The sequence below is a fragment of the Thermobia domestica genome, chromosome 3 (genome assembly GCF_964235325.1).
Source record: "Thermobia domestica chromosome 3, izTheDome1.hap1.1, whole genome shotgun sequence".
Classification (NCBI taxonomy): domain Eukaryota; kingdom Metazoa; phylum Arthropoda; class Insecta; order Zygentoma; family Lepismatidae; genus Thermobia; species Thermobia domestica.
Window position 1 is genome coordinate 69,666,558 of NC_137456.1, and position 21,519 is coordinate 69,688,076.

At 35.2% G+C, this 21,519-nt stretch overlaps 1 protein-coding gene across 2 annotated transcripts; it reads left to right on the forward strand.

Moving 5' to 3' along the window:
* Positions 1 to 2,932: 2,932 nt before the first annotated feature.
* LOC145680485 (uncharacterized) lies at positions 2,933 to 19,644 on the forward strand. Of its 2 annotated transcripts, none has more exons than XM_081751060.1 (3): positions 2,933 to 3,089; positions 5,968 to 6,574; positions 17,756 to 19,644. In XM_081751060.1, the coding sequence occupies exons 2-3, from the start codon at positions 6,057 to 6,059 to the stop codon at positions 18,903 to 18,905; spliced, it is 1,668 nt and encodes a 555-aa protein (XP_081607186.1). In that variant the 5' UTR covers positions 2,933 to 3,089; positions 5,968 to 6,056; the 3' UTR covers positions 18,906 to 19,644. The 2 variants fall into 2 exon arrangements, with proteins under 2 accessions (XP_081607186.1, XP_081607187.1); XM_081751061.1 differs by having other exon boundaries at positions 2,936 to 3,077.
* Positions 19,645 to 21,519: the final 1,875 nt, after the last annotated feature.

Genomic DNA, 21,519 nt, shown 5'->3' on the forward strand with positions numbered 1-21,519 from the left:
AATCAAAATCAAAAACTTTTTTTAAAAAAATACAAAAGAAATCTCAGCTAGACAGAATAGCATGTCAAATATAATCTTGTCTTTCTTCTAAAGTCACAAAAGTACTCTAGCCCTTTGGGGATAGTATGGGTCTTTTTGACCCATACGCGTTTTTCATGGTACATTGCGTTATTTCTCTTCTATTTGAGCTTTTTCGTCCGGTTTTTCTTTTTGTTTTTCAAGTCCAGAGGCATTGTAGAAGACATTACGTATGGTTTCAGACCTTCCTGCGTCCAGACATAGGAGGTGATGACGTCAAAAGTCTAAAATGTATTTTTTCATTTACTAAGCCTATGTTCAATATTTTTGGCGGGCTTATTTTTGCACGTAGAAGATTGAAATTTTGCACAAACATTCAGTCCACCGAGTAGTATTTACCAGATTTTTTTCTTCAGATTTGTGAGTTGAAACAGGGGGAGAACCAGAGGGGCAAAGGGTTGAAAAAAGAGATATTTTTACCCCCAAAATCCCGTTATTTAGGATTTTCCCGCCTCACATACATGATGGGGACACGTGAGTCATACCATCTGAATGGCAGTTCCATTCTGAAGAGAATGACGGTCGAATCATTATCCTAGGGTAATTAGGGACGTCTCAGGGACTTTTTGAAAAATATACTTCTATATAGGGAAAATGGAACATGGTCGGTATATTTTTTTTGCGGGCTTACTTTTGCACCTAGAAGATTGAAATTGTGCACAAACATTCAGCCCAACTAGTAGTATTTATCAGATTTTTTCAGATCTCTGCATTAAAACAGGGGGATCCAGGGGGGAATTGAAAAAAGGGATTTTTAGACCCAAAAATCCCGTTTTTCACGATTTTCCCGCCTCACATACATGATGGAGACACGTGAGTCATACCGTCTGAAAGGCAGTTCCATTCTGAAGAGAATGACGGTCGAATTATTATTCTAGGGTAATTAGGGACGTCTCAGTGAATTTTTTCAAAAGATACTTCTGTATAGGGTAATATGGGGCATTTTCTGAATTTTTTTTGGTGGGCTTATTTTTGCACCTAGAAGATTGAGATTGTGCACAAACATTCAGTCTACCGAGTAGTATTTTACAGATTTTTTTTCAGACTTCTGCGTTAAAACAAGGGGGTCCAGAGGGGCTAAAAGTTGAAAAAAGGGATATTTAGACCAACAAATTGCCTTTTTTCGGGAATTTCCCGTCTTAGATACATGATGGAGACATGTGAATGGTACCGCCTGAAAGGCAGTTCTATTCTAAAGAGAATGATTGGCGGATTATAGTCCTAGGGTAAATAGAGATGTCTCAGGAAATTTTTTTACCTGAGATCATGGTGTTTTGCGGTAATTTGGGGCATTGTGGGAATTCTTGATAAAATTTCTCCCGCCCTTAGTATTCAAGATAGAAACTTGAAATTTGGCACACACATTCAGCATACCAAGTACTATTCATCATATTTTTTTTAGATCTGTACGTTCACACAGGGGTGTTCCAGAGGGGCCCAAAGTGTGTAAAAATTTTCCCTTCGAAATTTTCCCTTTGACATCATTTTTCCCTCTCCTGGTATATGGTATGAGCATGTGAACCATTTGAAAGCCGGTTCCATTCTGAAGAGAATGATGTATGAACCATGATCCTAGGATAAATAGTGACGATGCAGTAGCTGCTTGACTGAAAGTCTAAAAAATAGCCCAAAAAGGGCTAGTGGACTTAGGATGTTCTGCAATTCAGATCTTCGATTATAAATTTTATAATGACTTCAAAGAATTGTCACTATCCACCTATGTTGTTTTACCGCCTGGAAATGGAAATTAAATATGAATTTTATTTTCTGTAAATTTTCAACACATGAGCTTGAACACTCAATGTAATCATAATGATTCATGCGGGTTTAGGGATAAATGAGATGTGTTGTAAGGACTATTCCCTACCGAAAGAAGTACTACTGAAAATTGGGACAATGGCAGCCTACACAGTCAATCCAAGCATGTTGTATCCAATTCTAGCTCTTCGGCTAGCTGCGACGATGTCAATGATGACTTATTTCATTTCGACTGATAATTATGGCTGTTGATTTTCCCAAATCAGGTGAGTAGTTGATTAATTTTATCGTACTGTAAAGTCATACATGTTATTCGTAAGTCTTAAGTAAATAAAATTCAGCATTTCAAATTTTACTATAACTTACTTATACTTCTGCACACAATAAACGGGGTTTATAATCTACAATCTGAGTTATAAGTTAGCATTCCAAAATTTAGCTATTTTTTGCGTGAAAATACTTATTTCTGAGGGTCATCTAGCCTTTTTTCTTGAGAGGTTGTTGGCAACACTGATAGTAAAGCTACACGCAACTTTCTTCCCCGTTACAAGGAGACAATACAATACTTTTTGTCAGCGGCTTTCCACTCAAACACTCTGTTCGAGACGAGCAAATTATTCTTTCCTGCCCGATATATTTTCAAAATGTTTATAGGAAGTGGCAGGCCCGTATCTGGCCCCCCCTAGAAGTTTCACGGTAGGCTTGCGAATAAACTATAATATGGTGATGAAGTATAATATGATTGGATCCCCCCCCTTAACGTAAACTTCTAACCCCCTACATTTTTGGAATGGCTACGGGCCTGGGAAGTGCAGAGGTTATCCTGTAGTAGCTCCAATTATAATTTATGTACCGATAATTGCAAAAAGAAAAGCACATTTTGCGTTGCGTTTAATCAAACTAGTACGGAAATAAACCTTACTTTTCTTTTCAGAAGTTTTAATTCACAAACAAAGAATACATGTACATACAATTCTTTCTCCGTTATTAATGAATTAAGGTGACGTGCAAAACAGCGGGGCGATACAGACCGAAATCATACAAATTTATAAACCACACACGTACTCCATTAACCTTGCGTATATATGTAAAAAGCTGCTAATCAGTAGTAAAAAGTTTCCAACCTTGCAAGAACTTCCACTAGAAATTGCCGCCTTGTAAAAGTAAAGAATGGTGGATGTTTGCCTTCTAACCTTTTACAAGTATAAATATTTAAAGTAAAATAATTCATGGAACACGCTGTAAGAAAATAGGTAATTTACGTAGATGTATTATGTAGATGTTTATTCTATGATGTGTTGTTTATAAAGTGTAAAGGAAACAAATATTCAATAATGTTATATGCGGTACAGCTGAAGTTCCGTTGCGCAAGGTGTTACAAATTTTACAATTAATTATACGTTTATCGGAAAGTATATGATGTGAACTAATTAAATATTACAACAAGATGTGTCAATATTTAGAAAATTCAGAACAGAAATATATCAATGTAAAAGTATTGAGTAACGAAGAAACCTGCATAGCAGGGTAAAGTGGAGCATTGTTCGCTGCTAAGAATGAGTGCGTTCTATTTTCGCGAATACTGATGTGTCATCAGACTACAGGAATATGTATATACTTAGTTTCTCCCCCAAAATACTTGGTTGCGACCCTGGCTTGGTAGCGATTAGGCATATATTCCGAAGTTGGGCGTCCGCTTTCCTCAAGTTTTTTCACTGTTATCTCCTTTCCACACTTTCTGCAATTTGTTATTAGGTTCATTAATCCGTGCTCTTCACAAACTTTTAAAAGATTTTGCTCGTTATCAATGTATTCCTTCACAAATGTTAAAACTGCTAGTTTATTGCCCTTGTACATTCGCCATATTGGTAACATAAATGCTCGTTTCTTTCCCACAATGCAACTGTTCGGTTACCTTGCGCCAAGTAGTTCCCTCCGCTCGCCACATAGTCCCATGTTTATAACCACTTATATAACAAATAAACAGATTTTTCGAGACTCTTATATATTATCAAGCACACAAACGATCAAATTATCCATATATTTCCTGTAAATTTTAAAAATTTCTCTGGAAACGGACGCCCTACTTTGGAATTTAACCCAGTGATTATTATCTGAATTACAATGTGGACGTATGGCATAAAAATTAGTGCATAAAACACTAACCAACTTGTGCTACATGGTCACGAAAATCCACGAATGCTACGTAACCGAGTCAGGGCAGGAAAGCGTCAGAGGAGTCCGCGCGGTTGCGACGGAGTGCGTCCGTATGGAGCAGACGCGTTAGTGGAGCTGAGTATACGCATAAACAAGGATAGTGGAAAAGCACTTTGTATGTCATGAAATGCATGGCTTGTGTGTTAGACAGCTTTGGGAGAGATACTAAATGACATCCAAAAAAAAGTACCAAAATGTACTAAATTAGGTTAGGTTTGGTTCGGTGATAGGCTGAGTTCTTGCCCTTGTACTTAGGGTGTTTAGGTAGTGCAACAGTAAGATGTATCCTCGTGCACGGGAGATGAGAAGTAGCTGTTCTTAACTATTACCACGCACTATTTCCACACTACCTTTCCCATAAATCATTACAAATATACCTCTCCGCCAAATAGTAGGCCTACCTTCCACCTCCATATATAGTGCCGCTTACAACATCAAAAAACATTAACAACAACAATAGAGTAGGGTAGCGTAGAGTGGAGTAAGGTAAGGGTAAGTAGGGTAGGATCACGTTAGCTTAGGTTTAAAATCCATTTTGTTAAAATTATCAAGTTCACTTTTGTTTAGGGATATTAACTGGAGTGTTTATTTACACCTGTAGTCATGTTCAGAATAGAAATGCTAGTTACTTTTTCACAATCCAACCATATATTAACATTGCGCTAAGTAATTCCGTCCGCTTGACTATTAATTTCATGACTATAATCGTTTATTAAAAAATAAACCCAGATTCAGCTCTCACATATTATGAAGTACACGAACAAGCAAATTATCCATCTCTTCCCGGTAAATTTTCAAAATTTTGTTTTGGGACTTAACCTTTTTCAAGTGTGTACCAGTAGTGAAAGACTATGTAAAGTGTGACAACTGAGAATATATGTTTTAACATAAAAGAAATTGCTATACTGTACCGTGTTATTTTTAAAGAAGGTTAATTTCTCCATCGCCGGACGAATTTTAGGAAATTTACCGGATCAATTGCAGAATTTTGGTTTATAAGAAAGGGTGAGTGAAAGGTGAGTTATGAAAATGGAGGTGGTTGTTGGTTGTCTTTAGCAGCACTATATGTGGAGGCGGAAGGGACTGTTTGGTGGAGAGGTACACTTGTTATGATTTAGTCGCGGAAATAGCGTGTATATTTCTACACGATTTTCTGCTTGAAATTGGAAAAGTTTGCACGTCTCTGTTTTGAAGATATAGTGTAACCTAACCCAATTTAGGTTTTTTTGACGGCATTTAGTATCTCCCCAAAATACACACATAAGGTGTTTGATGCCATAAACTGTGTTTTGCGCTGTCCTCGTTTATGTGTATACCCACCGTCACTGACGCGCCCCGCCCTTCAGCTGGGGTCCCCTTGCTACGTTCCTGCTTGACTCGGTTCAATAGCATTAGTTTTCTCCGGCATGGATTTCGGACCGCATTCACAAATTTACCTCGGCGCGCCAGTTTTCTGCAAACACTATTTTATCTTTTGATGGCATTACATAGTCGATAATTAGTTGCTGGGATTGCTTGCACCTACTAACATGTATATTAATAAGTACATGTTAATATAAACAATATTAACAAACATGTACCTATTGTAATAGATAGATTACAATCTGATTCATGCCTTCAGCAAATATTTTCTCAATGTCTAAGATCAAACAATATTAGACAGTACATTTTGTAGTATCTGCATGATTGGCAGATTAAAATATGTAACTGCGAACGTATAATTTTCAAAAAACAAAAAGCTCATCAAGAACTTAATTTTTGAAATAAAATTGATATGTTTACTTTTACTGTCCATCATTATATGTAACGTGTGAAGTTCGTAATCGTATTGAATATACAACATTTGTTTACAAAAGCTTTCCTCATATCTTCCTTTCGTTCTGTAAAATTAATGTACTTGTAATTTCATTTCAGAAGTTATTCCTGGAATTCATCCTGAGCTATTGATTCTTTAGTGTCTGACGTAGAAGGCTTCCTAGAACTATGAACAAAAGAATAGCAAAATGGATTCGAAAGTGAACAGTACAATAAAAACTGAGAAATTAGAAACCACTGGCGTAAATGACGATCCGAAAGTGAATATTAAAGTAGAAACTGAGGTCAAAATCGAAGAATCAGATACCAATATAACAACGACTGGCGTAATTAACGATTCGAAAGTGAATAGTACAGTAGTGACTGAAGTCGGAACAGAGGAACCAGATACCAGTGTAACAACCAGTGGCGTTATTAACGAAGAGGATGGTTTCCATTTTTTGCTGCGGAATAGTGGTAGTAATTTAGTACGGAGTGACTCTGAGGCCGGTGAATTTTATACCTGTGAAGTAAATCCATTCTATGACACAATTGCAGCAACTGAAGTTGTTCCCTTTGACGATCATTCATCTAATTCTAGTAATGGTTTCAGGAATGATGGAGGAAAAGTATCTCGAAGCAGTTACAACAGAAGAAGACCAGTAAACTCGGTAGATACAAATATCAAAGAGCAGCAGGGATTAGGAAAAAAGAAGTCTCCACGAAGGTAAATTGCCTCCTTACTATGTACTAGCATAGAATTTAATTTATTTGGTAAAAGTTCCGTTATACCGTTAATAGAGAACTATAGAAAATCTCTTTTAAGTTTTACGTCCCGCTATTATGCCAGCTAGGCTAAAGGAGACGATGATGATGAACAATGAAGGAAATGGTGGAATGAAGAAAGTGGGAGGAAACAGAACACCAAGGAAACCCACGCACACGGTGTTTGTCCACCACAAAGTTCACTTGGCGCGAGCTCACATCGAACCAAGGACTCCATGTACCAGAGGTGTACGCTCTGCTACTGAGCCACCGCGACCCTAGAGAACTATACAATCTATCAATAAGACAGGGCAGCAATTCCCAGTCTTCTAAGTCGTGAAGGATTATTATTATTAGTATCAGGTTATCTAAAAAGAATTGAGCATTTTGAGAATACATTTATTGTAATTTGAAAATAACTTTATGAAACAACATATGCACTATTTTGTTTGACCCTCTGTCATTTTTCCGCCGACACCATAATCCCGTTGGTATAGAACAGCGTTTCCCAACCGGTGTGCCGCGGCACAGTGGTGTGCAGCGAATGGGTCGCTGGTGTGCCGCGAGGAAATCGAAACAAAATTATTAATTCTATAGCAATCAAATTGCAAGACATAGAGAAAAAAGGTATATTTGTATTTCACATTACTACTATGAATCTAAAATTTGAAGTTTCATACTGTGTTACTTTTCTGTAGAACATTTTTCTGTACATTTCTAATTTTGAAAAAAAGTATTTGTTATCATTGTTATGACCATTATTTCTTCTTTATTGTTGCAGACTATTTCGTAACTTGAAATTTTAAAATATTATTCAATCCTTCCGACAAAGTAAACATGCATACGAATTATCTACATTTGTGTTTTAAAAAGAGATTTGTTTGTTCGTTCGTTGTTTAATGATCCTACTTCTTAATGAAAGGTTGGATACAGTTTTCGAAAAAGAAAGTGTATTTTTTAACAACTTGAGCCCTATATCTGATTGCAGTTGCTTTCTATTTTTAAATTAAAATGAAAAATAAGCATAATGACTTACCACGGGAGAAAAACAGTGGTCGAGCTTGCTTCTCTGTGAGAAGGGTGTCAGTAATCAGAAAAAAAATACTACAGTATTTTATATTTTCAAATAATAATAATATGTGTGCCGCGAGAATCCAAGTTACCCTGAAGTGTGCCGCAAGTTGAAAAAGGTTGGGAAACGCTGGTATAGAACCTAAGTGATTTCTAGTCAAGAAGTCCTGACACGTGGTTTTCACAGTCTTTTAAAACTAACAAAATATAATAAATACGCAGAAACTGAAACAAATCATCCTCTGACGTTGCCAGGTCCAGACTATATAGTGAATGCGTTAAAACCTCCCAGCCAAGTTCTCTAAATCTCTGACGGGTCGTTGAAGATGTATGCTGTCTGGCGTTGTCAGCGTGTATATGACACCATTCGATATTCGATCGAGTAAATGTTGACTAGTTTGATGTCATTTCTTTTGAGTTGCTAGCAAGTTTGGAATTTTTCCCAATTCCAAAATTCTCAGTTTTTGTGGATGAAACCCACAATAAAACCCCAAAACAGATCACCTCCAAAAATATATTTCAAAACTTGAATTAAAATGTGTGTTTATAAATAATTTCTTCAGTCGTGTTTATTAGTACACGCCTAGTTTCAGAATTGACATAAGATATATATATTTCTCAAGATATTATCACCAGAACAGAATACTATTAAAAAAAAAAAAATATTTGGGAATCATGCATAACGAATTTCAGTTGTAATCTTTTATATAAAAATAAAAAGGATCTTGTTTGTGGTCGCATCACGGGAAAGGACTTAACGTTTGGAATGAAGTTTTTGAATGTAGTTATTATGTACTTCGAACTGAGTTTTATCATGTTACTGTGATCAAAATGCATAATCTAAGCGGGAGAGTGAAAAATTGAGCATCTCATGATCCTGCCAAGTAAAGATGATGGATTTGGTATATAAGCTCCTCATTAAAAAGAGGTGGACCCGTGTCACAGTGTTTTTGACAATTCCTGTTTTAAAGGGTGAAGACGGCATCATCTATAATTTCTTTCTTCATATTGAAAGCGATGTAGCCTGTTGATTGTGATTGCATCACGAGGAAACGGTTGAACAATTTGAAGGGAATTTTTAAGCTGGGCTTTTATCATGCTACTTTGATTCAAGGGCGCATATCCTAGGGGGATAGAAAGGGTTCAAAATTTAAGTAAAAATGGAATATCAGGGTTTCTAACGGTCACGAAATCAGAAAACGGGTCATGAAAGTCAAGAAAAAGTCGCGAAATTTATCTTTCGGGTCACGATTTTTTTTTAATTATTATTATTATTATTATTATTATTGTTATTATTATTATTATCGTACAAATATAAGTACAGACTGGAAAATCTTGTTCTCTAAACCATCAAAATACACCACCAAAGATGGCTATGGTCGGCTTTAGACGCTACCAAATTGCTAGCAAAGCACGCTTCTATCGCATGCATGATATTCGGCCTAATTCGCATCCGAATTCCCTCTTGAGAATGTTCCGAAATTTTATGGTTTGCTGAAGAAAAAGTCATGAAATTTCATTTTGGAATTTTAGTAGACACCTTGAATATGTTACGAGCTCACCAAGATAGAAAGATGGAACTCGTTATACAACTCTTCATTAAAAATAAATGGTTATGTGTTACAGCGTTTTTGAAAATTTTTGTTTAAAGGAAGGGGTGTCATTGTCTATAATCCATTTCTTCACATTGAAGCGATATTGCCTCTTGTTTGTGACCGTATCACGGGGAAACGGTTGAACAGTTTGAAATGAATTTTGAAAGATAGTGCCTTGAGCTGGTATTAATATGTTACTTTGATTAAAGGTTACATTCTAATGGAAGCAGAAGGCGTTTCAAATTTCAACCAAAGATACAGTATCTCATGAGCCCGTCAACTTAGAAAGATGAAATTCGGTATAAGCCCGTATAAATTCCTCATTAAAAATAATTGGACATGTCTTCCCGTTTCTGAAAATTTCAGTTTTAAGAGGAGATGGAGGGCATTTTCTGTCATTTATTTCTTTACATTTAAAGCAGTTTGTTTGTAATCGCATCGCAGAAAAACGTATGAACAGTTTGAAATGATTTTTTGAATATGGCTAGTACTTGCCTCAGGCTGGGATTTTATCATGTAGCTTTGCTTAAAATGCGCATCCTACGGGACAACAGGGTTTAAAATTTATGCCAAAAATAAAATAATTTATGGAGGTTTTATGGTGGTGTCATTGATATGCATAATCAGTCATCGGAGCGAGTCTCTTTTTCATTTTTTTTTTTTTTTTTTTTTTTTTTTTTTTTTTTGTGGCCAGAGTCTCTATCAGTCTCTATTTTTGAAACATCAGACAACTAAGTCTCTTCTTTTTATCTTTACCTAGTCATATTGTTTGGATTGTGGCCAATGTACTAGAAAATGTCAGTAATTAAATAAAAGAAAATAATAATGATAATGAATAGAAAATGACATAAATACAAAGTAATAAATATGTGAAAGATGATTTGAACAGTGGACTGGTGTACAACGGTACTTCTTGAAGTATATTCTATCTGCAAAGAAAAGTATTGTTTTGAATAAGCAGTCTGTGAGTAAAATTGTAGATCTACTCTAAAAGCCTGGTATGTTAGCTCAGTTGCACTTTACATTGTCTTCTGCCAAGTTATATGAGAAATTTACACATTGTTTTCAGAGTGAAGTTCTGCTGGTTCATATTTTATTACATGCAGAGTTATTAGACGTCATTGAAACTATCGCAAGCAATGTGTCTAAATGTGCTGCTCTTAATGAAGTGAAGTCAGCGTCATATGATTGGACCAGTTGTAGGTTGTTTGAATCCGATAATTTACTGTCTTTAAAACAAATTGTCATTTCATAGGAAACAAGAAGAGAATTAACTAAACTACCAGAGGTGGATGCTCAACAGTCCTTGAAGAGTGTACAAGCACATTATATTTCACATGTAAATAAATAAAAGCTTTGTTCTGTTGAAGAAGACTACAATTTAGTTGTCCCTCAGCTTTCTTTATATATGTTCGAAAATTAAAAATGTCTAATCATTTGTGAACCGGCATCTTGGTTCTAACTTATGACTGAAAGTTGATTTGTGAAGTTCCTTATCAGAGGCAAGTTTGTCTGCAAAGTCTCCTTTTTTGCTTTATTTAGTCTACGGAGGCTCCTTGTGTGCTTCATTTGTTCCACAAAGTAGCTATTTTCAATGCCATTAGACGCTCCGATGCCTGATAGCGTAAGGGGGAGAAAAGGCTAAAATTGCAAGGAACGGGCATTTCAGGTAGTCTGAAATAAAAGGCAATGCGACTAAATTCCCTTTGGTTTTGCAGTACATACTTGTGTCTTAGAATAAACAAATAATTAAATATCTTTTTCCGTGTGTCAGTTAAGTACGAATCGCAAACATTTCACTTAAACAAAAAGAAAGAAAGAAATTATCAAAAAAAAAACCTCTACGTTTTCAACACTGACGGCAATTAGATCGTGAAACCGCGGAATTCTTCTCGTGTATCTGGTCAGTATGTGACGTATAGCACAATTACCGTATGTTACAAAGGCTCTTTAATCGTAAATCAATAGTAAGGAAACAAATTGGTAACTGGAAATGAGAATTGAAAGGAAGAAAAAAATATGTAACATTTCAGTTCTTCCAAAAAACTCTTTTTATTTCTTTTTTAAAACATTATTTAGTTGTAATGGACCGGTTTGATCCATTACAGCGTTTTGTGTTATTTCTCTGTTTGTACCCTTATTCTTACCAAACTGATCTTCAAAGTAAAGGATGACATGAAATTTATCTGCACCATTGAAATGTTGGCAAAATTGGTAGTGAAATTAATGCCTGTTTTTATTCTTCTTCTTTGACAGTTGAAGTTTGATCTTGTTATGTTGGAAAGTATAGTTCCGGTATATAGAGAAATAGGTGGTTGATGTGTTCCCTTCTAAAGTGGCAATTTTTATACATTGTTTCAGGACGTAATATAGCTTAAATAATGTCCAGCTAAATTTAAACGTCCGGAATCCGTAAGGATTCCGTGAATGGAATATATTCCTTCTCTCTTATAATCACGTTTGATGCATGTCATATCAGGAACTTTATACCAAATTGTGAATTAGCTCAAACGTATGGCGGTAGCAGTCTGTAATGTCGATTCTCAGGTGCGGATTCTATTGTACGAGTATAATGCGGAGACTTTAAATTTATATCTGATGCGCTTTATGTTGTCAACGGAGATCATCTATGAGATATTATGCGACGAAGATTATTAATTATAATTGATGTAAATATTTGATGAAGTGGATCAATGAATAAAGATATGAAATAGTAGTTATAATAATTATATGTATTGAATACGTAAAATGATGATTCTCCTTAGGCACTTGATGGCTAATGACGAATGTAAACTTGATGGCTAATGGCGAGTTGTATGTCACGCATTTTCTTTAGTGTATCTTAAGCGCCTCACCTGTTATTATTTAATCATAATTCGTATTAGAAACTGCACACGCCCCTTAACATAATTGGAGCTAAATAAAAAGTGATCCGTTGTGTCAAAAGTTGGTTGAAATATTTTATTTTCATCTTTAGTAGATTTGCAACCATAAGTATTCCTGATATGCTATAGTGCTTTCTGTTTTCTTCTCCTGGTGTGGCTTTCCTGCGTGGTGCAAGGTATCTGCAGTCTACAGTCCGATGCTTGCAGCTGATGAATTTAATCACTTTGTGATCTGGCATATCATCAGCCAACAAATATAAGCAGTCCAGAAAGAGAGGACATTACATAGCCGATTTTTTACCTTTGGGTCCTGAACTTGAGATAATATCCCAATATTTGCCTGGCATGTTTTGAGGGAAACTAAAAGAATCTTCAGTAAGGATGACTGGCATAGGCATTTGAACCCTGAGTGTGGTGGAATTTTATTCGGATTGTATGATATATAGAATTACTCACCGTTTGTTACTCTACAAAATTGTCTACTTTATTCTTTCTAGAAATCGAAATATAAGCGAGTGTCAGTAGTACAAAATGTGTCCTACAAAACGCGAACGGGCTTCACGGATTCCATTGTGCGACTTTAAAAAAAAAAAAAAATGTGTTTTAAGTTTAATTCAGTGACTGACGATTATGTCCCTTTTCTAGGGGAAATGGTAATGATGAGATGAATGAAAATTGTGGAGTGAAGAAAGTGAGAGGGAACGGGAGGACCCCGAGAAAACCTCTGCACACGATATTTGTCCATCACAAAGCTCATCTGGCGGAAGCTGGGATCGAATCAGGAACCCGCGCCAAAAGTGAGCCGGTACAGCCCTAAAAGGGAATTTCTGTTTCGTGTGTACAATAGAACATGAATGTTTAAATGATATTTTAAGTAGGAATATGGCTTTAATTGTACGTAAAAAAATTGAAACATATTTTGCACAAAGGACCCAATATTGCCCAATAAAACTAAATTTTACCCAATAAAACCCAACTGAACTTTTTTAAAAAGAAAAATCTCATTGCTAGAGTCACTTGCGCTAATACAGATTCGAGTCTACCCTTCTGCCTGTCGGCAGCAGATCGTGATGCACGATCCCATCAAACGCATAGCATAACCTTCCTGAGCATGAGTGTTGGGTTTGCCACAGATGGTAAAGATTTTCCTCGCTTCGACCACGATCTTTTTGCACAGTGTTGTTGTAAGTTATCCACTTTTCATCACTTGACTAACCGTTTCTTGAGTGGGCTCAGGTTTGTTACGTTTCAGTAGATATTCGCAGATAGCAGTTCGATCGTGTAAATGGTTTTGTCAGATCATGTGTCACTCAAACACCTAACTCCTTTTTCTAGCCAACTTTCTCTCAATGGTTTAACACTGGTGAGAATGTATAGGTCGTTTGCGATGTCATGACTACTTACATGCCAGTCTTACTCACCTTCTGTCAGATTATCATCTACTATTTCTGTGATTTGTCCCCCACTGTGAGCAGTATCTTGAACATAGAAATTTCCAGAACGAAACCAACTGAACCAATTTTTGGCTGTTGGTTTACTAACGTACTTTGCTCATAAACAGCACAAATTCCTTCACGCACCTGTACCATTTGCGACTTTATCGAAATAAAATTATAAAATCTAGCATAGGTTCTAGGAAAAGGCGGTGACTTCAACTTTCACCTAATAACCTCAAGCAACGGAATTTACAGATATTAACTCAAGAGAAAGTGTAGGCGAATCTTCAATTCAAGACACAAAAATGAGTAGTTTCAAAATTTTTTAAAAAAATATATATGTATATATAGCTATATGTAAAATGTACATATTAAAACAGTATAAGCACAATTACAGTATATGAATAATGAATAGACAGTATACGCTTGGCATCGAACTGTGATATTCAAGTATAGATTCCCTGCTCTCGTTTATTTTGGAGTGTCATGCTTCCACTCGATTAGTTGTCCTGTCTCCATTGTTATCGTAGGTTTCTATCCATTGATAGAGTAGGTTGTGTCAATTAATCCTGTATCTGTTTGTTTCAAGCGTATTTTCTGATTTTTAAAACCTCTTTCATAAAGAAAGCAGATTTCATCAACCAACCAAAATGTTTAAATGCGTGAAAATACAGGAGGAAACTTAGATGATGTTATACTACTTCTACATGGATTTTCAGCAAGTGACACGATATTGTCTCTGTTCGAGAAAGGGAAGAAAACTTGTTAGAAACTAGTCGAGAGATAGAAAGTTAATTGCAACAGGTTGTAAGTACATTTAACAAATCTACTACGAATCCTAAAGAACTAGTAAAAGTTGGATAACATTTCCAATTACACTTTTATGCATCGCATGATCGTGAGTCACTGGCTTTCTGTCGATATTTGTCATACAGAAGAGTTATTTCATACTAGTCACTCATCCCTCACTTTTACCCATAAGAGCAAGTGCAAGCAGACGATACGTATTGAAGATGTACCATTAGGCGCAAATTTGGCTGGAGGAAGATATTCCAGCAATTGATTGGGGATCGGAGGAGAATATAACGAATGCTACCCAATTACTTGTTTGGACATGGTAGCACCAAACTCTTTTTATGAAACTGGTGTATTGCAAACGTAAAAAACTCTCATGTACTTAGTCCAACTCTTCATGTCCGAGATTGTTTTACTCAGACATGTGCATTAATTGTAGGGAAACCACATTTTGGGAATCAAAACACAACAGGATGAGAGTGACATGTTGACGTTATCTTAGTGTTGAATTATACGTTATCTTTTGAAGTTCTTTCTTTCTTTTTCTTTTTAGATTTTCAGTGTAATAGGTACTTTTCCTGTTCTGAAAGAAGTAGACTATTATATGAAATCTAAATTACTAATATATAAACGCTTTCCTTAAAACTTGTTGTTTCAACGACTTTCATTCATCTGAAACAGCAGCGGATATGATCCAACCCAACCGTTTTGTTTATGTCCCAACAGTGCACCGTACTAGGGATGGGTTAATTTTTGTGTTTTTTATGTACTATAAATTATTTCTATCATTTATTTGAAAAGTGAATTTAGTTTAAATAATTTTCTCTACAAACTATTTTGCTAAATAAGTTTACAGAAACTTCCGTATAATGCCCCATTATTCTCAAATGTACCATATTTTATGTATCAATTGTAATTATGGCATGTTGACATATTTTCTTTAATTTTTTTTTTTTTTTTTTTTTACTTATATAAATAATATATGTATGAAAAAACAAGGAAATCAGAAAAATACACTTGAAAAAATACGGGTACAAGATTAAACAATACAAGTCTACTCTATCATTTGTAACTATATCTACCTGACCTACAGAGAGAAATTATATATCAAACAAAGGGAATTTTATTTGCAAAATATTTTGTTTAAGTTCCAAGACTGTAGAATTGAACCTAAGGTAAGACATCAAGGAAAACATGAATGTTCTATAGACGGTGGCTGCCAAATTGGATATGGTAGCCATATTGGATGAAGCCCAAGAGGGATGTTCCAGGATTTCCTTTTAGGATATTACTATATTTGATAAAAGGACACTATCCTGCAGGTTTAATTAAGCTACTAATTTTTGCTGGGTTTGTCAAAATTTTCCCCTACATATTGGACTATTTCCTAAGAGCGCGAAAATAGTTTTATATTAACTATTAACGAGGTGCAGGACTACCAACGTATGCGAGCTGAACCAAGGTTTAAGAAAAATTCAACTTTCGCCTAATAGGAAAATTAACTGTGCCATCGCTTTGATTGACGTTTGCATAGCTAGGAGGTATTAGGCGAAACTTGAAGCCCCGGGAAAAGGCAGGGAATTTTCTGTATTTTCTAGAATTAGGTTTTTTGATTTTATTTAAAGTAAGGTGCACAATGGTGGCTTGCTCTCGAATAGATCTTAGAAATCATTGGTGGTGGCTTCTAGAGGTCTATAGGTTGTCTCAAATTAATTATACACTTTTTAAAACAAATACCTCGTTAATTAAAGTAGTTAGGAATTGTGGTGTTCGGTACCTTAAGGACGTAAATGTTTAATTTTCCACGTAAAATTCAGCGACATTTCGATTATATTGTTTCTAATGGTATAGCATCACAGGCCTGCTCAGTTCATTCTCTTAAGTGTTCCATTCTTTCTGGCTTTTCGGCGTACATTCCCAGTTCCCCAAAGAAATTTAGGGGGGGGGGGTTAAACCCAGAGATCGAGATGAGTACTCTGTAGCATTTCCTCCGTCTTATCCATTTCTCAGGGAATATGTAATCGAGGAATTCCTTTACATCGAGATGAAAGTGGGATGACACTTCATCCTGTTGAAGGTAGTATCCATGTTTATTGTCAGAAAACAGTCATGTTTCTTTAGGTACATGACATAAAATTGTATATCTATTGCTTTAAATAATGAGATATTCTGTTTTAAAGAATATATACATTAATTTGAGACACGCTGTATAAAGACCAAATGAATTTCTAGTTCAATATTCCGCGGCTGTGCACTAAGACTAAAGGAGACTGATGATAATGAGAGAATAAAGAAAGTAGGAGGAAGGGGAGAGCACCGAGGAACACACACTATTTTTTTAATATATCACAAAGTCCACTTGGCATGAGCTAGGATCGAGCCAGAGACTCCACACACCAGAGGTGAGCGCTCTACTACTGAGCCACCGCTGCCTTCCAGTCACCCTATATAATTGATACAGTTGGAAAGTTGGTATATATGCTTCTCTATTTAGATTCTTTTACTATAAAACAGCCTGCTAATACTATCGCGTTATTCTGCATTCCAACATGGTGCCTATCTGGATGCTTTTCAGTCGTTTCTCTCCTTCACATTTTTTTTTCCTTCTTTATTTAAAGAAGCGCTCATAGTGTATTTTTAGTGCGTTTTTTCTCGTTATTTTGTGGTAAGTAACTTATTTTCTATTTCACTTCCTTATTCCGTTGTTCCAATGGAAGTGATATCTATAGGATCAATACATATCATAAGATCTGATAAAGCCAATGTAGGCGACTTATAAATACAGATTTTTCAATTTTCTTTCTTCGAAGGTAGACGATAAATCTACCGTATTATATTTTAGCAGAAAATTAATTGTATGAATATGAATATGAGTATGTCCTATATCGGACGTATAACATCAGAACATCAATTTCATTTTAACATTATGGCTTTTTAAAGGTTTCATCTTCAATTTGACGCTTAAATAAAGTGTAAATGTCAAATGCTGAATAATATCGAATTTAAGAACAATGTGTCAGCATCTGGTAGATACGTGTTAGGTAGGGACACTTTTAGGCTTAATGTTTTCTCAACATAAAAAACAAAAGTTGAAAATAAATATCGTGGAAGGATGTACTGCGAACGCGAAACAAACAGGGGTTAAGCACTTACGTGGAGAATTGATAGAAACAGTTTCCAAAGGTAGCCATTTTCAGTTGTGTTTTGTTAGACATATTAGCCCACAAAGTATCAGAATAAAATCCCAAATTGCTTCCTCCTCCAGATACTTGAAATAGTATAAGATTTTATAAATAAACAGTAAACTTTAAGGGAAGAATGGATAAGTCAGATTGAATAATTAATGCTTACTCTCTTTTAGGTTGCCTGTCAAAAGGAAAACTAAATTCGTAGGTAACAGATCATCGAGTAATGCCAACATGGAGCCTGGTCCGGTGGCAAGTTCTTCAAATGATGTTTCAGTTATAAATGAGAATACTTCAATGGAAGATAATGATTATTATGATGATGCTGAAGAAAATGGCATAGAATGCTCATTGGAAGACTTGAGCAAAGCGTCTACGAACTGTAGTATAAACAATGAATATGACGAAATAATATGCGACCAACCGGAGGAGGAACAGGCTTCTGCTTATGTGAAATTAGTGTATCTGCCGAGTAAAAGCGCAATATATTGCTGTAGCGAATGTAATAAACAATTTAATGCTATGGACGAAGCCGAAAAGCATTTGCCCTTTCACTCGAACGATAATGTGGATTTATATTATAGGTGTGCGGTGTGCAACGAGGGATTTTCTGAAATGCGTAGCTTGTCTTCGCATGTAAAGTGTCATTTCTGGAAAGAGTCATTAGAGTGTACTGTATGTTCCAAAAAATTTGAAACGCAGTCAGATCTCGAAAGCCATAAACAAAAACATCAAGTGAAAAAATCGTATAAATGCACGATATGCAAAAGAAGTTTTGATAGTGAAAGAGAAGTTATCTTACATAAGAAAACTCATTCGAAAACAAAACCATTTATGTGTTCAGTTTGTTGTAAGACATTTAAGGAAGGTGGAAGTCTTTCACAGCACGCAAAAAGTCACTCACAAGAAGTGAGTTTGGAGTGTGGCATTTGCGCGGAAACTTTTCTTCGTCTGGCTTCGTTAACCTGCCACATAAAAGCCCATGCTACTGAAAAGCGTTTGGTGTGTTCCAGGTGCCAGGAATCATTTGATGTTGTGAAAAAACTAAGAGAACATTTAAAAACTCACGAAAAGGAGAAATCGTTTTCTTGCATGTTGTGTAGCAAAGATTTTGAGTCCCGGGAAACTCTCAGCTTGCATATAAAATCTCACGACAAACGGTTTAGTTGCAGCCAATGTGGTAAGTCTTACGCCTTTCGTCCACAGTTGCTGAAACACACAAAAACACACAAAACGGACACGTCACTCAAGTGCAATATCTGCGGAAGGGCCTTTAGTTATCACAGTACTCTTTTGTTTCACAAGAAAACTCATGAAGAAAGTTGAAAGTAGTATCTATTTCATACATATTGGAGTAGTGTGTGACAGGATAAAGGGAACTGAAGATCTTGCAAACCCTCATTTGCATTGAGGGGACTCACCCGTATTTGTTAGAAGTATTGAATTTCTTTATTATTCATTATTATGACGAAATGTGGCAACGTGCAAATTAACAAAAATTGGCGAATCTTATGTATAATTAAAAAATGATGGTATAATGTTAACAGCGTATTGATTTTTTGAACTTTTTTTTTTTTTTTAAATATGGATTAGATAAATTTCATGTTGGAAAAAAAACTTCAGATTTTGAGAATGGTCAAATTCAACAAGAAAATGTGTGGTTAAGATCAGGAGATAAATAATGTCCATATAGTTTCTTTGTGAAAATAAGGTTTCCAAGACGGAATAAAATGATTTACGTTGACGTTTGAGCAATTTTGCGGTATTCAAGTAAGTTATAGAATAGGACGGAAGCGGACCTATGTTTATTTTATATACTTGCCTTATAGAAAGTTCAAAAATCGTAGATATTTTTTGCCTTTAAAAAGAAAACTTGCGTTAATTTTAGTGTGAGAGCAGTTCAATAATAATAAATGACGTTGTGATTGTAATTACTGTTATTATTAATAATAAATATAATCTGCATTTAATAACTTTTAGTGTTGTGGGTTATGTTTGAAGACATTTGTTATGTAATTTCACTCTTGTGGATTTAAAGTGTAATAAAATGTTTAGATATTGTGTATTTTTGAATTCGTTTTGTTTTGTTTATAGTGACAGCGTTTAATAAGTAGTCTGACGGTTTATTTAATGTCTATCCGTTTGTGTAGAGGCCTAAAAACGTATTATAAAGTCAACATTTTATGAGATTAGATAGAATTTTTAACGTATTTTGCCTCATACCCAAACGTAAAAATACTTTAATGAAGTGTAAAACTAAAAATTACAAATTTTCTCAAATAATTGTACTGTTTTATTATTATTATTATTATTATTATTATTATTATTATTATTATTATTATTATTATTATTATTAACTAGCTGAACCTGCGCTATTTACACAACGTACAGTTCTACGAGCATAAATCTCCTTCCCACTTCTTACTATATCTGCGCAAGTCCCTTTACGGACACAAGTAAAGGACAGGAAAAGACTCAAAGGGAATGAATTGCTATAGACAAACATATAAATGTAATTTTTTAATATATAGAATGTTGGGGTAAGTTTGTCGCAAACTTGGACAAGTGATAGATAATACCAAATGCAAATATTTTTTTCCTTATAATTCCATATCCGAGTAAGCCTCACTGTGGGTCCACAAGCCTTCGAAGTTGCCAGCTTGCAATAGGTTTTGTCATTCAGATTAAAGCAAAGCGCCTGAAATGTCCATCAACCCGCTATACGTAGCTCCTCTGCTGGTTCCCTTTCACAAGGGTATCAACCTTAACACCCTAGTGGCAATATTAAACTAATAGTGTCAAAAACGACGTCTAAAATGTGGAATAGAAAAATAAACACAAGGTTTTTGAAAAATTAAATGAGAGTTGGTAAATCTACAGGAAATTTGGAATCGACCAGCGAAAATGGCGTTTCTAACACTTTTGGTTTTCGAGATCTCATTATGCAAAAGAATTGGCCATAGCACTTTAATATGCAGATTGACCACACACATATAAACGTAGCATTTTAATATATAGATACTAAATTATTAGTTGTTCGTTGGAGTTTAGCGTCCCTTTTCAGCACCGACGCTATATGAGACTCAGATTTACAATTTCAGGTGGAATCCGAACGACTGTAAAGCGTTAAAATTTTTAATTCCTTTCTACCGGAAATCAAACCTCGGTTCACATGTATTAAAGGGACACGGTAGTCACACTAGACCAGACAGATACTTATAAATGATAGTTCATTGGTCACAGTAGGTCTATTCGGACTGTTTATGGATTTTTTTCATATTTTAAAATACAGGCCTTTCACTATGACGTACTTTTCTTCCGGAAAATCCAGACAAGGTACTTATTGAAGGGGTGATCTGGAAAGAAAAAAAAAATCATAAGTAGTAGTTTACTGATTAAAGTAAGGTTTTGATGGATGTTTTACTCAAAAACGATATTCATCATATCCAATGATCGAAGTGGAATAAAAGCAGAGGTGGTATTTTTATTACGATTTTGACTCGACATACCGGCTACCTAAATGTTAAAATACAATGAGGGTATGTTGGCTAAAAGATTGCATTTCTATTTACATACTGACTGAAAACAATTGGAGAGGAGCTCTATTGAAAGCCTTTTATGTAATTGGATAAGGTACACTCATGTCCAAAATGATTGTCGCATATCTATAACTGTCTTCTTGTAAGAATATAATTTGCTAATGATTTTGCAGATTACTTTTAATACTGATACTATGTGTCTAAGCGGGAAATGTATATTTGTGGTAAATTTCATAGGAAAAGAATTATTAATACGAAAATTAGAATGAGTAAAACAAAATGTTGCTAAATGGACAAGAAAGTTTTATTTTCGTTTTATTGTTCTTATTTACTGCTCTTTTGACATGGAATTAGCCATATACATGTCTCTGCCGATTATATACATACTAACATTATAAGAA

Coding starts and splice junctions, on each gene's coding strand:
- LOC145680485 (XM_081751060.1), top strand. CDS start 6,057: ATGGATTCGAAAGTGAACAGTACAATAAAAACTGAGAAATTAGAAACC. Junction 6,575..17,755: donor AAAAAGAAGTCTCCACGAAG/GTAAATTGCCTC, acceptor ACTCTCTTTTAG/GTTGCCTGTCAAAAGGAAAA.